Source organism: Onychomys torridus, chromosome 4 (genome assembly GCF_903995425.1).
Source record: "Onychomys torridus chromosome 4, mOncTor1.1, whole genome shotgun sequence".
NCBI lineage: Eukaryota > Metazoa > Chordata > Mammalia > Rodentia > Cricetidae > Onychomys > Onychomys torridus.
Genome location: NC_050446.1, coordinates 4,538,692 through 4,565,609, shown reverse-complemented (window position 1 = coordinate 4,565,609; position 26,918 = coordinate 4,538,692). Strand labels below are relative to the sequence as shown.

The 26,918-nt window shown below is 42.8% G+C and overlaps 1 protein-coding gene across 2 annotated transcripts in view; it reads right to left on the bottom strand.

Annotated features, from left to right (window-relative positions):
- Pbx3 (PBX homeobox 3) overlaps positions 1-9,892 on the bottom strand; it is a 190,730-nt gene extending 180,838 nt beyond the window's left edge. For both annotated transcript variants that reach the window (XM_036184530.1, XM_036184531.1), the window contains exons 1-2: positions 9,574-9,892; positions 8,664-8,737 (exon numbers count right to left, since the gene is read on the bottom strand). In XM_036184530.1, the coding sequence (XP_036040423.1) occupies positions 8,664-8,737; positions 9,574-9,773 (274 nt within the window). In that variant the 5' untranslated portion in view covers positions 9,774-9,892. The remainder of the gene's footprint in view (positions 1-8,663; positions 8,738-9,573) is intronic.
- Positions 9,893-26,918: the final 17,026 nt, after the last annotated feature.

Genomic DNA, 26,918 nt, shown 5'->3' with positions numbered 1-26,918 from the left:
ATTATCACAAACTAAAACATGGACGGCTGTCAGTTGGTGGCAGAGTTCTTGCTTTCATAATAAATATAAAATCAATTTCCTGCTCTAGTTCCTATTCCAAGTTGAAAATGATATATCTGACTATGAATTCCAACTACCTTCATCGGCAGTTTTTTTCTTTCTTTCTTTTTTTTTTTTTTAAGGGGAGGTGAGGAAGCAAGAAAAACAAAAGTTATAAGACTGTCAAAGTCACTTCTTCCTCATTTGAGGACACCTGCATGCAAGTTACCACTTCAACTTTTTTTTCAAATGCAGTGACTGACTTTCCATTAAATGCCATGTCCCTATAAGTCTTCCATAAAGCTTTATTTACAAGGCTTAGTTACCTGAAAGCTTGTAAAAGTCTTTTGTTTAAATAATACAATTTCAAAGCTTTTGTTCTCTGTTTCAACAGAAAATAGCTTCATGTGTTTAAAATAAAATTGTGTAAGTAATCAAGAGACAAATGAGAAGTCTGAAAAGAGACAAAAATCTAAAGTAAGCAGTATTTCATACAGAAAAAAAAAAAAAAAGTAGCTAATGTGTTATCTACTAAGTCCTCATCCCACAGAAATGTCATCAGGACTCTGTCCCAAGAGGCTCTCATCTTCACGTCTGTATGCACATTCCTAACTTCCAGTAGTATTAGCAAGCATCACATGCCCATCCAAGGAGACACAAGCCCTCATAGTGTACATACATGGCAGCTGTAGTGACTAAACTATCCATACGGCTCTGAGAAGTTATGGCTTCTTGGGTCTAGACATGATGGAATTCAGACACTAAAACCCAGTCTCAGTACAAATTCCTCGCCCAAACACTCCCATCTAACCAACCCAGTGATTTGTAGTTAGACAGCAATTGGCAGTTCTATCAAAGCTGTATGCAGGTAGATGCTCAGTGTCGGAAGAAATCTTAACTTTTTCTTAAGCCCAGAGAATGTTGCTCCTCCACTTCCTCAATCTCTTTAAGCATTCATTCATTTTCTCACAAAATAATAGAAAATCAGAAAGTAGCCTTATGGAGCAAAATTCAAATGCCTGGCTTTACCCACAAATCAGTAAAACCAGAATGAAGTAAGAAATTTCATTTTCAACATGAAAATAAAATATGGCAATCTTACATGTCAATACACAATAAAATACCAATTCCACAGGTTGTGTTGTAGAGGGCAAAGTTTAACCACTAACTAATTTTATTGTTTCAACTTCCATGAATTCAAGTCAAAATCTTAATGTTCATTTAATATAGGTTCTTGAAGCCCATTCACCAGCTTCTTTCTTCTCTCCCAATTCTTGTGAAATTCAGTTTAGTGCTGACACTGGTACACAATGTTTACACTGACAAAGAGGTAAATAAGTAAGTGATAACAATTCACTAGTGATGATGCTAAAGTCATTTGAGGAAAAAGAAATTAAATGACCAAATTCTTAATTTCACACAGAATGTAAAAGGAAAATTTCATATTACATTTAATCATGGCGGGAGAGGGAGCCCAATGTTCCAGAGCCTTCTCTAGAGCTTTCAATCAATTTTATTTATATGCAAAACCAAGAGAAACCAGGAAGGCGGGGGGGGGGGGGGGGGGGGGGCAGGAAAAAAAAAAAAAAAAAAAACAAAATACATACCAAAAAAAAAACAAAGCTCCTCCCGATGCTAAAGCTCTCAATTTACTGACAGGCAAATGGCTTCATGCTGCCACTTAATCTCATTTCTTGCATAATGCCCTCTAATTAGCATATCAAAGTGAATTAATACTTCTAGGGCATTAGCAATGGGGAAATCTGCTCCAGGCTCACAATAGCAGTTAAGAGAGAGCCAAGAAATCCTCAAAAACACCACAAACCACTTTGCATTGCAAAACTGTTCAATTTATTTATCCTCTCTCTCTAAACACTTTTACCGCACACTGTTTTACTACTGTTCACCAAACAAAATGATAATTGCCAAAGTTACCAGCATCTGTAATGCCTGTTTAGAATCTTAATTTAGATTATGCTGCAGATAATTCCTATATGCAACCATTTGTTCTATTATAAATGTTAATATAGAGACACTGGAAATGTTGACATTCTCAATCAGTTAATTTGAATTTGAAATAAAATTTTATGGGATTTTAAAATTTATGAATTTTTTTAATGTAAAAAGCCACCTGCTGGATGCTGATGCCTAAGAAATATGCTTTGAAAACTGATGTACCACATAAAACAAAACAAAACAAAATCATTTTGCACTAACATATGTTGGCATCTCCTAAATAATGGTTTAAACATCAGGAGAAATCATCAGCATTAAGAGGACTACACTGTATACCAAAAACTCATTAGTATGATCACACAAAAAGGGCTAGTACTCAAAACAGCTTATCACTTTTAAAATACTTAAGCTGAAAGAAAACAAATATAAAACTTTAAACAAGTATGTTTATCCATAATTACTTTGTTTCGGTAGTAATTGTAACTAAATATAGAGTAAATTTAAAAAATTGCTATGCTTATTCAATTTAACACATTCTTTCCTTTCGAACCAACTTCTTTGCTAGATATCACACTTTATTTAAATTCAGTGTAAAAGCAAGCCACACTTCACATTAAAAACTATAGCCATCTTATGTTTATGTCATGTCTATGAAAAAGGTAATAAGGGATTCTGCTTACAAAGAGCATTGTCAAAATCAAGATTTTAAGACTGAAATTTGTTTTCTAATATGTTCTATGTCTGAAAGCATAAAAGATGTCTTATTTTTCTCAGTGGCTCCCTCAAGCATTACTTTTTAATTTATTTGCTAAATATAGCACTATCACCTAGCTATAATAGCAGTTTGTTTCATTAACGTCAATAAGTTTGTAAAGAAAAGAAAATGTGGTAAACAGACCTTAAAAAGTCACTGATTTACACTGTACTATACACTGTGATGTCAATGAGTGTCTTCTCACACTTCCAGGCTGGAATGGCCCATAAAAGTCGAGCAAGCACTTGGAAAAGGTCAGCATGGGAGGGAGACGTGTGGCTTTGTCAGTTACTGCCTCACTCATGCTCATCACTGATAAATGGCTAAAGCACAGGCCTGCTGAGAAAACAAATAAGACATTATTCTCACAGTGTCGATATTGAAATAAAATGAATCTAAAAATTCTTCACATATACTTGAATATGGAAAAAAATAGTCTAAATCCTTATTTAACTTGCTATGTTAGTGCTGATGTGTCAAGTATTTATTTTGAATAAATACTATATGGTATCCATATAAAACAAAGTGATGAGTTACATGATTCAGAAAATTCAGTTTCAATTCTTAGACACCCAATTTATATAAAATATAATTTCATCCTACAGCATACCCTATACAGTATCAAAATACACATAAGCTAAATAAGATGGTAACTAAAATCTTTTTTGGATTATAAAATTTATAAACTAAAAATCTAAAACTACAAACAAAATTAATTAAAGGAAAATCACCAGTATGAAAAAAATGTAGTTTTATTGTTATAAAAAATGAGTGGATTTGTGTGATTTGGAGGCAAGTTGGGGCCTCCGTTACCAGTATAGTAATATACTTCTGATTTAGAATAAAGCTATGTAAATTAATAAAAATGACATGGTAAAATCCTAAATAAAGTATCAAAACCACACAAATCTGCAATGAGGCTCACTAAAAATAAAACTAAGGCACAAAAGAATTACTTGCACAGATCAAGTTAGTATTGACAACAGGCTTCAATATATTTTTATTGAAAAGAAAAAAAAAGGCTAGAAAAGATCATCCCATTTTAAAGGTATATCTGCATGATACTTCAGACCAGAAAGTTCTATACAGCTTGGCAATGACAACTTTCCAGGGTTCCTGCCCACAGATTGTATTACTGTTCAAGAGTGAAAGAGGGGGAAAGTCAGACACATGTCACTCTCCTCCAGGCTTCAAACTTCCTACACAACCTCCACAAACAATATAAACCTACAGAGAGAAACTTGACAAAATATTCTTAAATGGCTTTAAGGAAAATATATTGATAAAGCAATATAATTTATGACATTTCTAACATACATTGACTTTATATTTTTCCTGTTTAATCATTCAATATTCCCAGTGTAAACAAACCATAATGTCTATCTAAAATGGATATAAAATTTGAACTATTAAAGGCCTATTACTATCTGAATCAACAAAAACTCTAGAAGGGCAGGAGTAATAGAGAAAACAAAGTTGGTCAATTGTTGCCATTACTGAAGGCAAACAATGCTCAAAATTCTCTTCTACATATATATATATTATTGTTTTTATATGTATATATATATATGTGTATATATATGTATACACATATATATATAAAGAGAGGGTTGTTGTCCTTAATAAAAAGCTCTTAAAAGCTAGAAAATAGTCTCATTGAAACAGAAACATTATACATATGTGTAATAAAGCATTTGTTTTCAAAACTTTGGAGCAAATGTTAACTATACTGGATATAGTGCAAGATCAACAAAATATACAGTAAATACAGAATCACTGAGACTCAAAAATAACAATTTTCTTATTTCTTTGCTAAATGTTTACTTGATGATTGATTTGATTTTTTTATACATTGAAAATTAAATGAAAAGCATAGCACTGTACAATAAAAAAAAATGTAGCAAATTCTTATATGAAAGTTTTAAAAAAGAACAGTCCAGAAAAAGATGCAAATGAAATACTAAAAATGTAAGGTAAAAATTAAATGGAAGGGTTAACTAAGAGTACTGCCCTATCCTCTGAAAGCTATTCACACTTTTAGCAATGAAGATAAAAGGTTTAATCCACCATACACTAAATGGGTACAAAACTCACGTGCAAACTACATTCCTGTCCTAGTTCTGATACCTAAAATTCTTAGGACTTTCTCACGATGGATTATTTTAAAAGTATAGCATTTTAATAGTCATTTTCTTCTCAAACATTAAAAAATCCTTCAAGCAGCCCAACCAGCCAAGCAGGCCTTTCTCTTCCCCTGCGGACACCTCCTGCAGTAGAGAAGTTCATTAAGTTTTATGATCTTCCCAAGTCAGTCCTGCTTATAAGCCTCACAAAGCCTACAAATCTGGCAAACCACCACGTCTGCCATTAGACATTACTAGTAAATGAACGCTATTTAGGGTCTGTGTGGCAATAAATCAGAGTTTGGTTGGCAGCTATCAACAATGTGTATTTTAGCCTAGCATTGTAAAAGGGAAAGGTTATGCTGGTTTTTAAAATATACACTTTTTTTTTTTTTACAATTCTATGATTCAGATTATATACTAAATTGCTAGGTTAATATACATTAAAAATATTCCCTTGAAAAAAATGTTTCCTTTATTTAAATTCCCATAATTAAGGGTCTAGTAAAAAAGGCAGATTTTTGAAGACACATTGTTTCACAAAAGAAACACTTCACAGTCAAGATGAAGGAAGTCAAAAAAATAGGTAAGAAAATGTACCAATAGAAGAATGAAAATGAGCAGGCCTCACTGCATTAGAGATATTTAATAAGCGATGGATGACAACATATGACTTCATCATCCTAAAGAAAATCCTAGCCCATCATTTCTCTTGCTTACATAGTTTAAAACATATTTGTATCTTGATTTTAAAGCCTGTAACTTTTTAGTTGATTCTAAAATGTATAACTGTCACAATTCAACAATGAAAAATGTTTCTGCCCTAAAATAACTATACGATAAATTTTACAATAGAATATATGTTTAAAAAAGCAATCATCTTATAGTAAAAGTATACTTTCCTTAACTCTGAACAAGAAAATAATATAATTGTGGCAGATTGCCCATTTATCTGTCAGAAGGGGAAAAGAATGCCTTTTCATATTTGGTAGGGGAGAAATAAGATGTTTTCCAAACTAAGTCCCCTGTGTGCATCAAAACTGGCAGTATTCACAGCCTGAACAGAAACCTCAAAATCTACTGGCAGTTCTACAAATACATGAAAAATTGTAAATGATTTTGTCTTATTTTAAAAGAGAAACACAACCAAAATTGCACTCTCCACTGAAGTGGCAGTTCCCACCTACCCAGCCCTCTAGTTCCCCACTTGTCCGCCCCTCCCATTCATTATACAGAATAGTCATCACACATTTCTGGTTTATATTCACAAACGACTAGCTGAACTTTCTCTAGGTAATAAATCTTTAGATGTTATGATAATAAATTAGTAAGATGACTTAAAGAAAAAGTATTAAGTAGCATATGTGTATTCCCTAACACTTACTCTCTAAGTTCATAATGTCTCTAAAGCAGGACTGCAGAAGCAGATGGGGGTGATAGGCCCTGGAATGTGCTGCCCAGCTTTCTCTGCTTTGGTAACACTAATGTCTACACAGCTGTTTTATTTCAAATTGAGGGCTCTGAGTCTAGCGATCCTGTCTTCTTCTAAAACTGGTTTGGGAGCATGAGGCAGAGCTGTGGATGGTAGGGGAGAAAGGAGCGGAGAAAGAGAGCTTCACCCCCATCAATCACTCAGTACTTAAATCCCATCCCTCTCCAGCTCAGAAAGGCTGGCAGGGGGGTGCCTCAGCCCAGACAGCCGCCTTCACTCTGTGGGCTGCTGGCTTTTTATAAAAGAGATAACCTGAAAACTTGGGTCGCAGGCCAATGCACAAAAAGAGGATCTAATTTACAAGTTATCACTGAAAGCCAAGGAAACAATTTTCAAAACATAGAAATTTCTTTTGTCTACTCTCCGCAGCTTCTTAAATAGCAACAGCACTACCAAAGCTCCCTGACCATCATCACAGACTCTGAAAAGACTTGTATCTTTTTCTTAACTCACCTTTGACATGCCGTTGACTATGCTTTCCTTTCAGAACGGTGTAACTAAGTCCTGTGCAAATAAGCAACTAGAAGACTAACACTTCTTAATTGAATTTCTCCTGCTGATAAGAGTCCAAGCATGAAACGCTGTATGGTTCTGTATGGGTAGGCCAAAACTTTAAAGGGGCAAAAAATAAATAAGTACAAACCATAAGAAGGGGTTCTTCCTAGAGAAGAGTACAATTCCCTCTCTTTAGCAATATAGTGACATATAAAGTTGAATCAATCTTAATATTCACAACACAGTCAATACCCCATTGCCAGTGTGTAGCTGTTAGCACAAACTGGAATGTAGCCCTGATAGCAAGAAAACCCTCAGAAATAAAGTAACATAATGTACTAAGAATTATATACTTTTATTCTCTCAAATTGAAAGCCTTCAAGATTCAATGCTAGGTGTCTTTATAGTTAGATTTAAATTATCTACCATCTTAAATCACTAGGCACGATAAAAGTAGCTAAAAAAAATCAACATACAATAAGTCAATAATTTAAAATAACTGTGGTTTTTCAGAATGTAAAGTGTATCACTAAAAAATTATCATTAAAAATCCATGCCATGAATGAAAAGTAAATAAGGTTTTCAGTGTTTACTAGTAATTATGGTTTAGCATACATATATTAAGAGAACCATCATCTTCTCTGCCATCATATCACTTTTAGGTATATGAATTGTACCTGTTTAAACAGAGTATAACTCAACTACCAGCCTAACAATTCCAGGCAGTGTGCAATTATTTGTAAACTCAGTTTAAGGACAGCCAAACATTTAACCATTGAAACAGCATCACTTGGAAAATGCAATATACTGGACTTGACTTTTTCTTCTTTCCTTAACTTACAAAAGGGCAACTTTAAAAAGCAATACACCCAAAACATTCATTCAATCAATCAATCAATCAATGGTAAAGCTTGATTAAGGGAGTTGCTTGCCATATAGGAAAGATAACTAAAGACAAACTAAAACATGTGAATTATATCCCTACTTCTACGTTAGCTTTACCATTGAGCCAAAAGTAAAAATACCTTCAATAGAAAAAGTCTGACAAGAAAGTTAAACTAAAATGAACTACCAAACATTTCCCTAATAAAGTATCTTCACTTTACATTCTAGCACGTCTGCAAATCCTATCATCTTCTCATCTACTCCCGCCTTAAATATCTAAATTGTTTCGTCTGCATCTGTGGACATTTTTCTTTATATACTGAAACTCAGTTACAAGTCTAACAGTCGAAAGGTAGAGAATTTATAAGTACTAATAGGTGTGAAACACTGTATATGCCAACGCACATTATTTTCCTTCCTGGATTCTTAAAAGTAATCTCCCCACCTAAAACAGTAAGTCTGACGTGCTACTGCGGTCTGTTCAGCTGTGTCTTCTACCAGTAGAAAGAACCAAAGCTTAAGGCTGCCTAAGCAAAACAAAGTTCTGGTGATGCGTCTCCCGGGCACCTGGTCCCTGGCAGTCTCCCATCGCTCCTTTTAAAAACTGCTACACAAACAAGGCAAAAAGAGATAGGAGAAGGCAGATGGCTAGAGCCCCTCCCTGGCTGCAGCCAGGGGCTAGCGCCTAAGGAACTGCGACCCAGCCCCATTCGCACATACACTTCATTTTGCACCAAAGCAGAATTGAGAAATAGACTCCAGATTTATTGCAGTATTTTCTCAAGATCAGGAGGTGGGAAGCAGAGAATGATCAAAGATGGCGGTGCCCAAAAGCAGCAGCTCTCAACTGGAGAGTCGAAGGAGTAGATCTGAACCCCACCTCGGGGATCTCCAGGCCCACTGCGGGCAGCAGTCTTACCTGTTTTCTCTTTGATCTCACACAAGACGCTGAAGAGCGCCGGTTTCATTCTGTGACAGTTCAGAGCATGTTTCCTAAAAACAAAAAACAAATAGCAAAACACAAAGGTATTAGCATCACCTATTGGAATAATATGGCGCCTTCCTAAGTTAGACCCAAGATTTAAAGCCGGACCCCGGTGTGGGAAAGCTCTTTTGAACCACGGGAAGTCAACAAAAACTCAAGTTGACTAGTTTGCGATTGAAGGCAAGCTCTAGCGGTAAGAGCTCCAGCCCGAAAGCAGCGCGACCCATCTGCAGGGCCGACAGCAGCCTCGGCGAACGCAGAAGCGACCCGTGCGGGGAGCTCTGCTCCGGGGGCCGCGGCGGGGACCCCAGGGACCAGATGGGCGCCGAGGGGAACCCCACGGCCGAGCTCCGCCGGGGGAGCGGGCGCAGAGGCCGGCCGCCGGCGGCTAATCGGCGGATGACAGCTCCGCAAAGTTTGCAAAGCCTCCCTCCCTCCTAGAGAACTTGGTGCTCCGCACGGGGACCTGCGCGGGAGCAGCCGGTCACCCCGGACCGGCAGAGGGGAGTGTTCGCCGGGAGTCTGGGCCGGCGGAGAAAGTTGCACTCCTCTGCCGCACGGCCCGGGGCACGGCTGGGACGCGGAGCGCTACCGAGTCCGGGCGGGAGGTTTAAATCCGAGGAGGGGGCCGGGCAGCAGGGCACGGACGAAGCACGGACCGAGGCTGTCCCGAGCCCGGGGAGCAACTTTGCCAGCGCGGTGCGGGGCACGGCGAGTGCCCGGCAGGCCCGGGCCGGCGGAGAAAGTTCCCGCCCGCGACTGAGGCCCCGGTCCAGGGAGCCACCCGGGACCCGAGCCCGGCTCCCGTACACACACAAAAGATGCTTAATGAGACGACACCAACTTTGCTTGCGCCTCGTCCAAGCTCTGGTCGGTGATGGTCATGATCTGGTGGAGGATGTCGCCGATGTCCTGCTTCCTGCCGTCGCCGTCCGCCCCTTCGTGGCCGTGAGGGGGAGGCGGCAGAGCCATGCCCCCCTGGACCGAGTGGCCGGCTAGGTTCACCCCGGCCAGAGTCTGCAGCATCCTGGATTGATCGTCCATCCCGCCGCGCGCGGGCGGGAGCGGGCGGCGGCGGAGGAGGCGAAGGCTGAGGCGGCGGCGGCGGCGGCGGCGGCGGCGGCGAGGGAGGAGAAGAAAGAGGGGGGGGGGGAGGGGGAGGCGGCCGCGCGCTCCCCGCCCGCGCGGGAGGGGGCGGCCCGGCCCGGCGAGGCCCCGCGACTGAGGGGACGCGGACCGGCGTCCGGCTCCGGCTTCCGCCGCGGCGGAGACTGGGGACAGCGGCGGGCGGAAGCGGCGCGCTCGCCGGCGCTGGCGGAGGCGGAGGCGGCGGTGCCCGCTGCCTTCACGCGGCCGCCGCGCCGCCTCCTCAGCGCCCCGCGCCGCGCCGGGCGGCCCCGCGCAACTTGGTCCTCAGCGCCAGCCGAGTTGCCGGGACGCCGCGGCCGCCGCCGCCCGCGCCAGCGTGAACGGTCCCCTCCCTCCGCCGCCCGCCGCCGCCGCCTCAGCCGGGCGGGATCGGAGCACCGGCGGCCCCGGGGGAGGGAGCGGCGGCGGCGGGCGGCGGCGGCGGCGGCGGCGGAGGAGGAGGCCGACGGGCGGGCCGCGGGGAGCGAGAGGGGCGGAGGAGGAAAGTTTGGGAGCGGGCGGGTCGACGCGGCGGGGGCGCGGAGCCCGGTGGAGGGCCCCGGCGGGCCGCACGCCGGGCGGACAGCAGATTGATGAGGCGGGAGAAGTCGCCGCCGCCACCTCCGGAGCCGCGCACCCAGCCAGCAGCCGCCGCGGACCGGGCTCGGAGGCCGCTCGGCTGAGGGATTGACAGGCTGCCAGTGCCACTCACTCACTGCGGCCCCGGCGCCCGGGGGGAGGGGCAGGGGCGAGGAGGAGGGCGGGGGAGCGCCCCGGCTGCCCCGCCTCCGGGGGCGGAGCCTGCGCTCATTGGGCCTTGCGCCTCCCGCCGCCGCCGCTGGCCCCGCCCCCGGGGCTGGGACCGTCCCCTCCGGCCTCGGTTCTGGGGCACCGGAGAGCGCGCCCGGGAATCTCACGCCTCGTCGCGCGCGCGCTCCACAGATGGACAGCCCCGGCTGGGAAAGTGTTGCCTCCCGGCTCCTGCTCCTTTCCTGTTCTTAACAGCAGGGGACTTGGGGGTGGTGTATGGGGCCGGGATAGTCTCCCCAAAGCCAACCGCGTGGTCCCCCGTTGCGCGAGGGGAGCTTCACGCCTCGGACAGTGCCTGGTACACTTTCCCGCTCTTCCTGTCAAGAGGTGGTACCCTCTGGGCACAAGGCCGCGAGCCCGGGGCCAATCGCATCGCTCTCAGCGCCGAACGAGGCGGGACAGAGGCAAGAAAGGGTTGTCCCAATTGGAGCGTTCGAAAGTCCTGGGCTGAGACCGGGAAAGAGGGTCCCAGAGCCCCGCCCCTCCCGCGGTCGCCATAGTAACCCAGAGGGCCGAGCTGGGAGTTGGCGCCAGCGCTGGGCCTTGCGCGGTCCCTCAGAGTGACCAGTTAGAGTGGTGGGAGCCTGTGACCGCGCATGGACGGAGCCCTTCACTGAAAGGGTAGCATATGGAAATGTCACTGAAAGTGAAGTCCAGGACTAATTTCTAAGCTAACTGCAGTTTGCACACTCTACAAGTCCTGGTGATCCCGGGACTACTCTGGCAGGTGTGCAGAATCTGCGGAGAGCGAGCTGTTACTCTCACAGACAAGTTTGTTTAGAAATGTACTGGATTTCGCTTGTCAACTTACCCCTTTGGCAGCTACAATTCACATACCTGTAACACCTCTTCATCCATTATACTTCTGCCCGTGAGAGATTAAAGGCTTAACTGGTGTTGGACTCGACCTACACCTGTGGTGGAGTCTTGAGGACCTCCTTTCTCAGGCTGGGGGTTCAACATGATCTCATTTTAGATTCACGGAGATCACCCTAGATTGGGTCTTTAACTGGGTGGTTCTGAAGTCTAAATGTTCCTTCCTCAGACTCAGGCTGCCTTACCTGAAACTAAAAACAGGGGTGTGAGGAAATGAAAAATGGCTGTTACTCTGCAGGGTTGAATGTAGGACAAGCAGTTCTGTAAATGCCAGATGGAGTCTTGGAATAAAGCAGGCTACTCAGTTCCAGGTTCTTTCCTTCGTATGTTGAGTGTGCTTTTAAATGCTCCCCACTGCAACGCTAACAGCCAAGCTCACGGGCCAGGCAAGCTACAAGCCTTACCAACTGCACAGCTGCTGAGGAAGGAGTTCCAGACAATCCACTCTGCTTAAGTCCAAAGAGCCTCCTTCGAGTTCATTAATATTCCCTGCTCTTCTGTGTGTCAAGTTGCTGATTCTTCAAGCCCTCATTATGAGTTGCAGCCATCGTTGATTGGATTTTCTCTACTAAACTTGTTTTTCAAACTGTCACCAAATCCTTACACCTTTTTTTGCATAAAGGAGCAAGAGCAAGCAGACAACATTTTGTGATTCTCCAATGCTGAGAATGTAAAACTCACAGAATTTTATCTAAAAGATGCTGTAAGCTCTCAGATTCCTTCCAGCTCTAAAATTCAACGACCCTCTGAGTCACTCTTAAGTCTCCTTCCTGCCCTCCTTCTAGGCTCATAATCTTGACTAATCAGTCATGAGGATGAGGCTAATTAGCAATGGGGATTTATGGTTATTCCTAGCCCACTCCAAACAGTGAGTTATGTCAGCAAAGCAACGTATATAAAAATGTAAATAAAATTAAAGAAACATTCAAGCAAATAAAGACGATTGGGAACTATGGGCTATGTAAACAAACTAGAACATAAAAACATAAATTAGAATTAAGGAAACACTTAAGCAAATGCCAGCAATTAGGAATAAAACAAACTTGTTAAAGGCCTACCATATGCAGTTAGGTTATGGCACACACCTCTAAATCGGTGGTCATCGGTGCTATAGAAAGCTGAAGCTTCTGCGGTGAGATTAGGCAGGCCTTTTGCTTAGGAAGCTTCCCTTTTGATTATTATTAATATGATAAGCAATAAATGCCAGTCAGTCCTAGCAGGGTTTCTTCACGTGGCAGCTGTAGTTGAGGTAAAATATAAACCTTTTTTTTTAAGATTTGTGTGTGTGTGTGTGTGTGTGTGTTTTGCCTACACGTATGTCTGCTCACCACATGCATGCCTGATGTCCATAGAGGCCAGAAGAGAGTGTCAGATTCCCTTGGGACTGGAATTATAGACAATTTTCAGCTTCCATGTGGATGCTAGGAATCAAAACAGGGTCCTTTGGAAGAGCAGCCAAGACTGTTAACCACTGAGCCTGCTCTCTAGCCACCTCTCTCTCTCTCTCTCTCTCTCTCTCTCTCTCTCTCTCTCTCTCTCTCATTGCTGTTGCTACTGCTGTGGCTGTTGTTTTGCTTTTTAACATAGGATATTATGTATACTCTGGCTGGCTTGAATTCACTATGTAGCTAAGGATGACCCTGAACCTGCCTCCACCCTCCACAATGCTAATATTACAGTATGTATACCTGTTTTATGCTCTGTTAGGGATGGAACCAGGGGTCATGCATGTTAAGCAAACTTTCTACCAACTAAGCTATATCCTGGCCTCTCATATTGGAGGTTCCCTTATCTCTGGTTAGTAATGTAAGTCATAGCCATGCCTTCACAGATTAATAGAATAGATCCCTCCCTAAGTGCCTAAATCTATCTTTGCTGTTTCTAAAGCGGTGATTACTTTAAAAGTCAAGGAAAACGTAATTGACTTTTGGCAAGTGGACATTCTTGTAACATTAACAGTGACAAAGTGGTGTTAAGGGCAAGACATTTTAAGATGTGACTTCAATATAAAACTGGTTTGGTCTGAAGAAGAAAAAATAGAACTTAGCTTGCTAAGAAAAAAAATCACATTTTCTTTGTGGTATATGCATAGAAGGTGTCTTCAGACACTTCAGCCCATGTGCCTTGTAAAGTCCAAAGAAGGACTTCATGTGTCACTCTCCACCTTACTCCTTTGAGGCAGGGCCTCTCACAGAACCTGGAGCTAAGCTGGTGTCCAGAGCTCTTTATTCACCCACGACAATACGGTGGCTGCAGGGACTCTCCCACCATGCTTAGCTTTTTACATGGGTTCTTTGAACTGGGGGCCTCATGCTTGCCCAACAAGCACTCTTCCCTACCACAGCCTCTCCCCAAACCCATTTAGACTTTCTAAGTTGTCATTTTAGGAAAGCTGTCTCAGTGCTTATTGTGTGCGCCGATCAGTTTTTCACAAACCCAGACTTGCATGGGCGGAAGGACTCAGCTGCAGAACTGCTTCCATCAGACTGGCCTGTGGGCACGTTTGTGGGGTATTTCTTATTGCTGATTAATGTGGTAGGACTAAGCCTACTGAGAGCAGTGCTCTCCCTGGGAAGGTAATACTGGGAAGTATAAGAAAAGTAGGTAGGCAAGCCAGGAAAAACAAGCAAGTAAACATCGTTCCTTCATGGGCTTCGATTCAGTTCCTGAACCCAAATCCTGCCTCGAGTTCCTGCCTTAATTTCTCTTGTGATGGACTATAATGCGTTCTTCTTCCAAATTGAGCTGGTCAGTTTTTTATTGCAGTAACGAGCTAACTAGAAAATTCCATAGAGCATCATGGTTTCATTGTTTGTACTGTTTTAGACATGAATCTCTAGAACTGGTCTTTACATTTGATGTTTGGTGATATGTAGCCTAATCAAAGGGCCAGTAGATAACAGTCCACTTTTCTACAATAGGGCTGTTTGAAAAGGTTGAGGCAGGAGGGTTCAGAATCTGAGGCCAGTTACACAGTGGGAACATTTGAGAGACAGAGACAGAAGACAGCGGGAGAATATTGATTGGGATACATAATTTCTGAAAAACTTGCTAGAGAGCGCCATCATTTATGTGCTTTGGTTCCTTGTGGTGACTGGTCGGTGCAGTCTTGATTTGAAGAAGGCACTAGAGCTGACCTCTCAATTGCTTGCTTGTCGTCTATTTCCCACCTTATCCATGCTGCATGATTCATACTGATGGCAATGTGCTTAGTCACAGTTGCGATCCCTCTCCTCTGAGCCTGTTAGGAGTGAGGGGTGATCTTATTAATAGAAATAAAGCCAGCCAGCCACAGTTCTTTTCTTGTGTCTTATGCCTTTCTCCATTGATGAACATGGTCCTGATTCTTGAATGGCAGCAGGAGCCATCTAGTGATAAGGAAAAGATCATATAAGGATAAACTCAACATGATTGGAAGTTTACCTTCCTTCCAAACCTCATAACCACATCTGATCATAAGGGAAGCATTTGGACCAGTCCCAGCTGAAGGACATTCTACAAAATGTTTGACCAATGCTTCCTGAAGCTGTCAAATTCATCAAAAACAAAGAATGTGAAAACTGTCACAAGTACAAATTATCTAAGGGAACCTGATGACAAGATCTTATCTCATATCCAGTATGGAACCTGGAAGAGGAAAATAGAACCAATTTTTTAAAATCTAAGAAGCTCTAAACTATGAAATTTAGCTAATAGCAAAGGTACCTGTTCTAGTTAGCATGAACTGTCAACTCAGTACAGCATAAAGTCATCTGAGAAAAAAGCCTCCATTGAGGAATTGCCTAGATCAGATTGATCTATGGGTATGTCTGTGAGGGATTGTCTTGATTATTAATGTATCTAAGAGGCCCAGCCATGTGAGCAGTGACATCCTGAGGTAGGCGATCCTGGCTGTACAAGAAAGCTAGCTAAGCTTGAGCCAAGCAATGTTCCGCCATGGTTTCTGCTTCTGGTTTTTGCTTGAGTTCTTGTCCAGATTTCTCTTAATAATTGACTATAACCTGTAAGGTGAAATAAGCCCTTTTCCTCCCAAAAGTTAATTAGGGTTAGAGTGTTTTGTCACGGCAGCAGACTGAAACTAGAATGGTACTATATTAGATAGAGAAACAGAGTATATGACACTGAGAAGCCTTGTATTAGTGTCTCATTTTTTCCTGCAAATACTTTATAGTAATAAATAAATGCAATAAAACATTTGTCAAAAATAATCATGAAGATGGGTGTGGTACCCAGGCCTATAATCCTAGTGCATAAGAGACAGAGGTAGGAAGATCACAGCCATCTTCAGTTAGTGAGCCCAAACCATCCTGGCTGCCTTTGTCCCAAGAACTAGCTAGTTGGCTCAGTAGGTCAGGTGCTTGCTGCCAAGCCTGACAGCTGGAGTTCAATTCCCATAACCTCCATGGTGGAGGAAGAGAGCTGATTCTGGCAAATGGCACACATGGTGTGGCAGACCCCCACACAATATACACAGACAGTCAATGAATAATTGTCATTTTAAAACCAAACAAAAATAAGTAAAATTGCCAGGAATGGGGGTGCACACCTGTAATCCCAGCACTGCGGAGGCAGAGATAGGTGGATCTCTGCATGTTCGAGGCCAGCCTGGTCTACATGTTGAGTTCCAAAACTGCCAAGGCTATAGAGGAAAAAGAGCCAGTCTCAAAACAATAAAAAGGTAAGATTAAACACAATATGCAAGAATAAGAGCTAGGGAGAGCCCAATCGTCTGGAGGTGCTGCTGAGCATCCACACCAAACCAGCAATTGCCGCTGAATCTCCAAGGGAAGGCATACATGGCTCCAGTTCCTACTGGAAACTTCTATAGAGAGTTTTCTGTTATTGTAAATAGATGATAGAGGCACTGGATGCGGGAAAGGGAGAAGCAGAGGGAAGGCAATGAAGGAGGGAGGGAGAAAGAGAGTAAGCACAATGCCTGGCACATACTAGGGGGAAGACATTGTATGGGGTGTTTGTGTTTGTAATCCCAGTTACTCCAGAGGCTGAGGCAGGAGGCTCTCCAGTTCAAGGCCAGTCTGAACAACACAAGTTGCTACCTTAACAAAACAAATGTTTTGGTATGCTCTTGTGTTTGTGTTTTTGTTTGAGGGTTATGTGTATTGGATTCAGGCATTTACACCAGCCTGCCCTTGCAGACCTAGCAGGACACAGCAGCAGCAGCCAAGATTTGACACTATGACCACTGCAGCCACTGAGTAGAGCATTCTCCCAATGTGTGCTATGACCCCTTCTAAAAAGCAAGCCCTTCTCGCCCCTCTCTCTCTTCCTTCTGCTCTTGCTCAGAGTCCACCTCTGCACCACCACCACCACCACCACCACCACCACCACCACCACCACCACCATCCAATAAACCTCCCATGTGAGCTCTGTTGCATGGTGTGGCTTTGTGGTGCCCCTTGGCTTCAACCCGCCAAGGTTACTTTCCACCATTAAACTATTACACTGTGTTTTGTTGTAAGTTTGATTGTGTGGTTTTTATCAGTTGGTTAGTTAGTTTGAGGCAGAGAATCGCTATGTGGCCCTGGCTTGCCTAGAACTCACTATGTAGCCCAGGTTGGCCTTGAATTCACAGATACCACCTGCCTCTGTATCCCTAGCGCTGAGAGTAAAGGTGTGTGCTGTCACACCTGGCAGATAAGTTGTTTCTTCTTCTTTTTTTTAAAACAGCATCTCCAGTAGCCCAGTCTGGCCTCAAACTGTAGCAGAGGATATCCTTGAACTCCTGATTTGTCTACTTCCACCTCTCAAGTGCTAGGATAACAGGTGTGTGTGACCTAGGTAGTCTACTCTCTGAACTGATTTCCTGTGAAGTAACATTCAAAACCCTTAGAATTTACCAAGTGATAGGAAATAGTATTGTTCATGGGCTCTTATATCACACCTGGTTTCACGCTAAGAGATAATGTAGCAGCTTGTCACCAGAAAGTCCATGACATGGCTGAAAGGTTGGGGGTTGTGAGCTAGCTTCCCCCTTCAGCAGAGGGAAGGAGAGTTCAGTCAGTCAGGCCTGCCTACCTTGTACTAGTTACTTTCCTGTTGCTATGATAAAAAAAAAAAAAAAAAAAAAAAAAACTCATGACCAAAAGCAACTGAAGCAAGAAAATTAATTGTGGCTTATGGTTCTACTAGGATAGAGTCCATTCTACCAGGGGAAGATGTGACATTCAGCAGGAGAAAGAAATGGCTGATCACAATTTCATTCATACACAAGAAACATGAAAAACCAGCAGGAAACGGGATGAAGCTGTAACTTCTCAAGGCCCACTGCCATTGACCTTGGCGGTTCAACAAGGCTCCACTCTCCCTAAAGGTTCCACAATATCCTCCAAACAGAGCCACCAGGGGTGGACCAAGTGTTCCAATACCTGAATATGTGGGAGACATTTTTCACTCAAACCTACTACAACATCCTAGTGAAAATTCTGGACACCAATGTTCTGTGGAATTTCGTGCTTGGCAAACACATAAGTCTAGGAGACCCATCCTTTTGATTGGTCCTGATTTCCATCCTTTACAACACTACTGTAACCATAATGATAGTGCTTTCTTAAGTTATGTGTCATTCCAGCAAATTACTGAACTCAGCTAAGAAGCAACACAGGAAATGCTCAAGTTCATAGTCAACCTGATCAGAAATGGAGAAGGCCTGGGGAACCCTGAACTTTTGGCTGGCTTCCATGCCCTTAATTGGACTAAGCCTAATTCAGGCAATTAGCTTCAGAATTTTATCACCAGTGCCCTAGAGATGAAGAGAAGAGAAGGTGCATGGACTGATGTGGGAGAAAAGGCAGCCCTCTTAGAAGTCCTTTTCCCTGGGCATCAAGAGGCTTTCCATTCGAACAAGTTCCATGCCTCTGCCCTCCTCAGGCTGAGTCATGTGACTGCACCTTTTGTCCTTTGAGAAGTACATACGGAATTTAAACTACTTTTCACTAAGCCTACCTTAGTCTAAAGTAGTTCTTTGCCTGTTTTTCCTTCCTCTCCTCAGCCTGCGGTGAAGGAGTCATCTTGAACCACAAGACGGCTTTTGAGTATGGTGGACATGACCTGAAATAGCAAAGCATAAACAGAAGATCCTAGGTTCCTGATGGCACGCGACATCACCATCCAAGGGATGATGCCAGCACTTATTGCCTCCTCCAGACATCTCTTACTGGGAGAGGAATGAAATTATATCCTTTTTTAAGCCAGTGTTGTGAACGTATTGCCAGTATATGTATGGCGTCCAACGTGTTGGCAAGAGTTTCCACCTAAAATCTGAGAAAAAAAGATTCTAAGACAGAGGTAAAAACAGTTTCCTAATTGTCTCTCTCAAGTTAGCAGCAGCCTGCCAGTTTGAGCTACTATGGCGGTTCCTGGCGTGTGCGTCTGACCTGCAGTGTGGCGGGAATGAGGAGTCTACAAGCGGCACCTTACTCTGCTGTGTGGTAGATTTAGCCTTTGCTAGTTAAAAACAACAACAACAGAAGTTTCTGGGCTATGAACTGCTTTGATAGAACTGCTTCTGATAGTTGATGGTGCACATGGCTCCAGACCCAGAGCTGGCGGTAAACTGTACCACCGCCATGTTGGGAAGCTGAGGTGGGCGGAGCCAGCAGCCACAGTGGCGTTTCAATCTTACAAAGATGGATATTACACAGAGAATCTGGTTTATGCTGTCTTTGGGATTTTTAACTACAGAAAAAGATTTGATCATAAAAGCTGTTGAGTTAAACAAATATGTAAATTTTAAAGGTACCTTGACTTCGAAATTTGGATATAAGGATATGTTGCTTTGGAAAGGAGTCTCTGCTTTTGTTTCCACAGAAAGCCAGAGGCTGTGGATTTGTTCCAGATTAAGATATATCAGGTTTGATCAGCCAAGACCACCTGAAAGGTCTCCGATGACACCATGGCCCAGATGATCCGACATCCAGAATGGTTTCAAGGCAACTGGCTCAGAGGTTCACCCTCATGGACTAGTCCATAATCCTAAAATTTTCTTTGTGTCCCCATAAGATACAGCGCCCCCCTCCAGCAGGAAGTAGTAAGAGAAACTACGCCCACATTCCCAAAATTATCAAGCTGGCTTTGGAGATGGAATTGGCTCACTCCTTCTCTAAACCCAGACATATTGCTAAAAGGAAAGGTTAAGAGATTCTTGTGTCCCAAATCAGAAGAGCCCTCTGGTGTGGGACAGACAAAAAACAATATTTTTCTTTAAAGCAGGTTGATTATAAATGAGATCTCTTTCTAAAGAAGAAAGGGGAATATGATATAGATATAATAGGATGAAAGGGTAGATTAGGGAACTTACTTCTAAAGAGCAACAACTTGTTTAAAATGTTTTACATTGGTTTAGATTTTAGTCTATTGATACAAACTTAGTTAATTTTGTTATATTGTGTGTATATTTCTACTCTTGTTTAAGGTATTATGTTTGTATAGCTCATTTTAAATTGAAATGGATAATTAAAAATAGATTAATAATTAGTCATCTATGATAATCATACTCGTAGCCATGTTAGTTAAGTCTTCTAGATATACATAGACATATTTCAGATAGATAGGTAATCTTCAAATACATCAAAGACCTACAGAATATGGCATTTAAAATACTTTTAAAATTTAGACTTTCTGGACAGTGAGACATGTCTGCTCCTGGCAGCACCAATTTACTTCAGAGAGGAGGATGGGCATTGAAGACACTTCATATGGAGTTTATCTTCACCTTGGCAAAAATAGCCATTTGGGCAAGAAACTGTTCTTGCCTGGACTGCTCGATCAACTGGACATGCAGGACCCATAGAAAGGTGACCACTGAACTTTGCTTTCAAAATGGTCCTTCAGGTTCCTGCTTCACAGAGGAAACTGCCAGACATTCTACAGGACACTGAGAGAAGTGACCAAGAGACTCTAGCCCTGTGGGCTGAAGACAAATGCCCCAACTTTACAAAGGAACATTAGGTGACTGTTCAGGCTGCCAGCTGTCTCTGTCTACCCTGCAAGACTCCCGAAAGTTGCTTGCATCCTTCTCCCAGTTCTCAGGTAATATTATATCCTTCTGAGGTCTTTGATGTGGTTGAAGGCTAGATAGTCATAATTTCCTCAGTTATGATAAAAGATAAGTTAGATATAAAACCTTAGACTCAAAAATATAAGATAGGATATCTTCTTTAATATTGTAACTGTAATTCTTGCTAGATAATTGTTTTGTTATATGTAATTTTACTATGTAAAAGTTAAAACCTTTAAAAAAAAAGAAAAGGGGAAGTGCTGTGGATATCGCTCTGTGTAAATAAAGTTCTGATTGGCCAGTGGCCAGGCAGGAAGTATAGGCGGGACAAGAGAGAAGAGAATTCTGGGAAGTAGAAGGTTGGAGGGGGACACCGCCAGCCGCCACCATGAGAAGCAACGTGTAAAGACACTGGTAAGCCACACGCCATGTGGCAAAGTATAGATTAACAGAATGGGTTAATTTAAGATAGAAAAGGTAGATAACAAGCAGCCTGCCACGGCCATACAGTTTATAAACAATGTAAGTTTCTGTGTGCTTTCTTGGTTGGGTCTGAGCAACTGTGGGACTGGCGGATAAGAGAGATTTGTCCTGACTGTGGGCCAGGCAGGAAAACTCTAACTACATATGTAGGCAAACACAAACTTAATACTAATTAACAAGGAAACCAGAGTCTAGGAGAGAGTAAAGTTATGGCCCCTAATATGGTCTGTGGGTCTGACCAGGCCTAGTGATACAGGCCTATAATTCAAGCCATCCACAGGGCTGAGACAAGATCCCAAAGACAAGGTCTGACTAGGCTACAAGTGAATTCAAGGCCATCATGACCTCACAATAAAAGTAAAAAGATGTCTGGGCTATACCTTAGTGGTAGAGCACTTGCCTATCATGCATGAGGCCTTATGGTCAATACCTAGCATTAAAAAATAAGTAGAAAGAGCTGCAGGCAGACTGGAGTCAGACTGGAGGCAACTTAGATCCTCACACTGTGCTACTAACCTCCATGGTACTAGATCTGAATTCACACTGTACTACTTAACCACCATGGTACTAGATCCGAACTCACATTGTGCTACTTAACCTCCATGGTACTAGATCCGAACTCACACTGTGCTACTTAGCCTCCATCATATTACTTCTCAGCTTTCTTGTCTGTAAATGACTAGTATCCAGCTCAAACTCAAGCCACGCTCCTCCTCAGCTTCTCAAGCAGCTGGGACTCCAGGCTTGCAGGCTCTACGTACTGGCCCTTTCTTCTGTCTGCCTTCATTTCCTTTTCCCTTTTCTTTATCTCTTCCTTTTTAACATCACCTCTCCTCATCTTATACCTCACCACTCTGTAGACCAGCCTGTCCTTGAACTCACAGAGACCCTCCTGGCTGTTTCCTCAGTGCTGGGACTAAAGGAAGGCACCACCACACCCCACTCTCCTCCTCCTCCTCCTCCTTCTTTTCTCTCTCTCTCTCTTTCTTTCTTTCTTTCTTTCTTTCTCTTTCTTTCTTTCTCTTTCTTTCTTTCTCTTTCTTTCTTTCTTTCTCTTTCTTTTCTTTCTTTCTTTCTTTCTTTCTTTTCTTTCTTTCTTTCTTTCTTTCTTTCTTTCTTTCTTTCTTTCTTTCTTTCTTTCTTTCTTTCTTCCTCTTGCTGCTTTTTCACCACCAATCTCATTGATTCACCCTCAAGCCGGCCATGTGGCTCGGGCTCCAGCTCCTCTTCCATTCTCAGAGTTCCATAATAGCTGCATTTATTGATTTACTTGTGTATATGGAATAGAACATTGCTACTATTAAGTTCTGGAGAGCCCTCCCTGCCGCGTTCCCTACTGTTACTGCCATTTTGTGTTCCCACCCATGGTGCACAAGAGTTGGTCGACTTCTAGTGTAGTTTCCAGGAATCTATTTCATATCCCTGGTTACTTGAAGGCAGGGTCTGCTGACACGCACACAGCTTTATATCCTGAACTGTACCTAGGATATAATTGATTCCTACACATCTGTTAACTAAAAGAACAAACGGGATATTTTTAAAGCACTGTCATGGAACAAAGGGATGTCCTTTCATATGAAACATCCAAAAGCTTCAGACAAGATTTGAATAGATGCTGGATGGTGTGCCTGGAGAGATTACTTTTTAAGGTGGTGCATAAATCCCAAGTCTCATTTCTTCAAAACAAGTAACCTCATGGTATATTTCTTTTTATCTTACCAGCTTCTTGTCAACACCAGGTTCATCTCCTGGTCCCATCTCTTTTCCAGGCTCACAATAAAACAGATTTAAAGTCAAAGTTTCTTTAAGAATTACACTACAATATGCTAATCCAAAAGTACATTTTCTAATATTATTTTTTTCTAGCCATAAGGGGGTCATCAAAGAGTTCTTGGTGATACTGTCTCCTAAGAACTTATGCGCAGGTTGTAAACTTCCTTCTCTTAGAAGTCACTGCATGCTACCTTTGGTGATCTCTTCCATTTTGAATTTCTGGCTCAGATTTAAACACAGAAACAACTCAAATGGACTCATAGAGGGTTTTTTTTAACCATTATAATTAATAACGTGTTAATAAGGGAAAGTGCCTTCAAATATGTATTTAAGGTTTTATGTTTGTACAAACAAGCTCCTGAGATATTTCCCTAAATTTTTCCTCTTCTGGTGTGTGTATGTGTGTTTGTATGGTGTATGTGTGTGTGTGTGTGTGTGTGTGTGTGTGTGTGTGTATGTATGTATGTATGTATATGTTTTATTTTTTACTTTTTTAGACAGGGTTTCTCTGTGTAGACTTGGCTGTTCTGGATATCGCTCTGTAGTCCAGGCTGGCCTCGAACTCACAGAGATCGACCTACCTCTGCCTCCCAAGTGCTGGGATTAAAGGCATGTGCCCAGTTACAATTAATTTTTTTTAAATAGGCCATGAATTTAAAGGGGAGCAAGGAGGGGTATATGGGAAGGTTTGGAGGAAGACAGGTAAGGGAGAAATGTTGTAATTAAATTACAATCTCAAAAGAAAGAAAGGAGGACATGTTTGCTGTCTGTTTAAATCAAGGGTGTGCAACCCTAGACTTCTGGGAAAAGTCTTGTTCAACTGACCAGGAAGAAGTGGAGAAAGCTACTGATAAAGGAAAGAAGGCAAGTCAGACAGCAGGTGCCTTTAAATCCCAGCTCTCAGGAGGCAAAGGTGGACAGATCCATGTGAGCTGGAGGCCAATCTGGTTTACATGGTGAGTTCTAGGCTACACAATGAACCATGCCCATAAATATAAACACATATATACATATGTATATATATATATATATACATATATGTGTGTATAAATACATATGCATATATACATTTAAATTTTAAAGGGGCTTGGAATGGAGTAGAACCACCTACAGCTGGACAGCTCTCAGGATTGCATGGCCCTCCTTTTTCTATTCCCAATGACCTCAGACGTACATGTCTCTACTCTGCGATGAAATTACCCAGTGTTATTCATTATGTCTCTCCTGCACTGGGCTTTGAGCTCCATGGGCACAGGGACACGGTGAGAACAAGGTTGTTGCCACTGGTCCTATGTGCTGGATCACAGGACGGACTGAGTTAAGGAAATATGTGAGTGACCAAATGAATGGATAAAAATCAGTTAGTCTGCAGAGTCGGGCTCCCTGGGCTGACTGGTTTTGTAACTGACTTTACAGAGGTCCAAGAAACTTTGTGGTAGCATCCTACAGGCGTGATGAAGCCAGCACAGGTCTGATTGTGCTCATTGTAGCCAAGGGTTCCTTCTGGTGGGCTTGGAGTCTCTGGGATTTAGTGATCACAAAAAGAGGAAGAGGAAAAAAAGAGAGGAAAGAAATGGGGAGATGTACCATCTCTGTGAAAATGCGGTGTCAGCTATTGATCATGGGTATAAAGACAAGAAAAATATAGCCATGCAGGACCCTGGAGTAGTTTAGGGGTAGCAGAGAATGGAACCCTACTCTTGAGTTTTGGGCTAAGGATATTGTAATGGTTGATTTTCATTAGGAATTCAATAGAATCTAGAGTCACCTGTAAAGAGATTCTCAACGAGGGATTGTCTCAATCAGGTTGGCCTATTGACATGTCTCTAGGGGATTGAGTTGATTATAGTTGTAGGTGGAGTTTGTGTTCAGACTTCCAGGTCAGCTCTGTCCCACCAACCACTCTCAAATAATCACACAGAGACTTAATATTAATTATAAATGTTTGGCCAATAGCTTAGACTTGTTACTAACTAGCTCTTACATCTTTAATTAACCTGTATTTCTTATCTATGTTCTGCCACATGGTGGTGCCTTTTTTTCAGTACCACATGTTCATCTTGCTTCTCTCTGAGTCTCCTGGTGACTCACTCCTTTTCTTCCCTACAATATTTTTGTCCACAAGTTCTGCCTAACCTTTTCCTGCCTAGCCATTGGCCAGTCAGCTCTCTATTAAACCAATGAGAGTAATAAATCTTCACAGTGTACAAAAAGATTGTTCCACAGCATACAATAACTGAGGTGAGAAGACAGACCCATTATGGGTGGCTCCACTCTCTAAGAGTAGAGAGGTGAACTACGAACAGGCATGCATACGTTTGTTCTCTCTCTGCTCTTGACTGTGGACATGACGGGCTTGGCTGCTTGGAGTTCCTGCCACTGTGAATGCCCCACAATGATGTGTCATATCCTGGAATGGTAAGAGGAAATAAACCCTTTCTCCTCTAAGTTACTTTTTTAGGGTGCTTTTATCCCAGCAAATGGTAACAAACTAAAACAGGCATCATGTAGTAACAGAAGGGCTGGGGGGGGGGTGAGGGGCAGTGAGTGGCATCAGGAGAACAGCATGTGCTTGGCTGCTCTGGGTCGGGCACAAACAGAAGACAAATTTCAGTTACATCCAATATTGTTGAGTCTGGGACTAGGTCCTGCTGAGTCTGCTCAGGACAGGGTTTCACAGCAGGGGCTGTCAGTGTCTATTGCATGTAATGGTTTTATCACTTAATGCACACAGAACTCAAACAAGATCAATGTTGATGCTCATGTGATACGAATAGCTATAGAACTGACCATGAACCAAGGGCAGTTCTTGGTGCCTTACAAATATCAATGCATTTCATCTTCACAAAAGCCCTTTGAGGGCTGGGGCTGTGGTTCAATTGGCAGACTGCTTACCCAGCATGTACAAAGTCCTAGGTATGATCCTCAGTACTGCAGTAACTGGATGTGATGGCACAGGCCTATAATTTCAGCATTTGGACAGTAAAAGCAGGACAATCAGGAGCACAAGGTGGTTCTTGACTTCAGGGCCAGCCTGATACCCACCTCACTCTCTGTCTCTCTCAAAAAAAAAAATGTGTGTATGTGTGTGTGTGTGTGTGTGTGTGTGTGTGTGTGTAGGTATACATGTATGTGTTGTTCATATGTGCTAGTGGGTGTGCAGACCATAGGTCTCCTCAGGGGCTGTTGTTTTTGTTTTATTTTGTTTTTTTGTTTTGAGAGAGGGTCTTTCATTGGCCTGGAGCACACCAATTAGCCTAGGCTGGCTGGCTAAGGGGCCACGGACATCTGCCTCCCAGTGCTAGTATCACAAGTTTCCTGCCATACCCAGTCCTTTAAGGGAATTGAACTTAGGACCTTGTGCTTGCTTGCACAAGGTATTTCACTAATACATCTCCCTAGCCCTGGTGGGTATTTCTATTCTAGAGAAGACAGAGTAGAGGTACAGAGATGGAGATATAAATGACTGCTCATATAGGGCATTCATTTATTTTTGTTTGTTTTGTATGTGCTGCTGGGAATTGATGTAGAGCCTCGCACATGCTGGGTAGGCAGGCCATCACTAAGCTATTATCCCTACCTTCCCTTTCTTCCTCTGAAGCAGTGCCTCTCAAGTTACCCAGGTTAGCTTTGAATTTGCCATCCTCCTGTTTCATCCTCTTAAATAGCTGGGATAATAGGCCTGTGCCACCAAAGCCAAGTGTAAGTGATTGCTTACCTCAGATGAAGCCCTGTGCTAGGCACTAGAGTGTTGTGTCAACTATGACTAAGGAAGTCCTGGCTCTGTCTGTTCTGTGTTCTGTACCTAAGGATTGGGGGTAGCAAGTGGGTTCTGCAGATTCTTTACCCTAAAATGTCCGCCAAGTTGTTTAACTTTGTAAAGCCACCTTCAGCCACTGGAATTGATTATTTATTTGTTTGTTTGTTTGTTTGTTTGTAGATAGGTCTTACCAAGTAAGTAACCCAGGCTGGTCTCAAAATCATAATTCTCTAACCTCCACCTAAGTGCTGAGCTTGCAGGCATGGACCCCATGTCCAGCTCACCTTCACCACTTCGACATCTCCAGCCACACATCTGCTGCTAACGAACCTGGCCCTCTCTG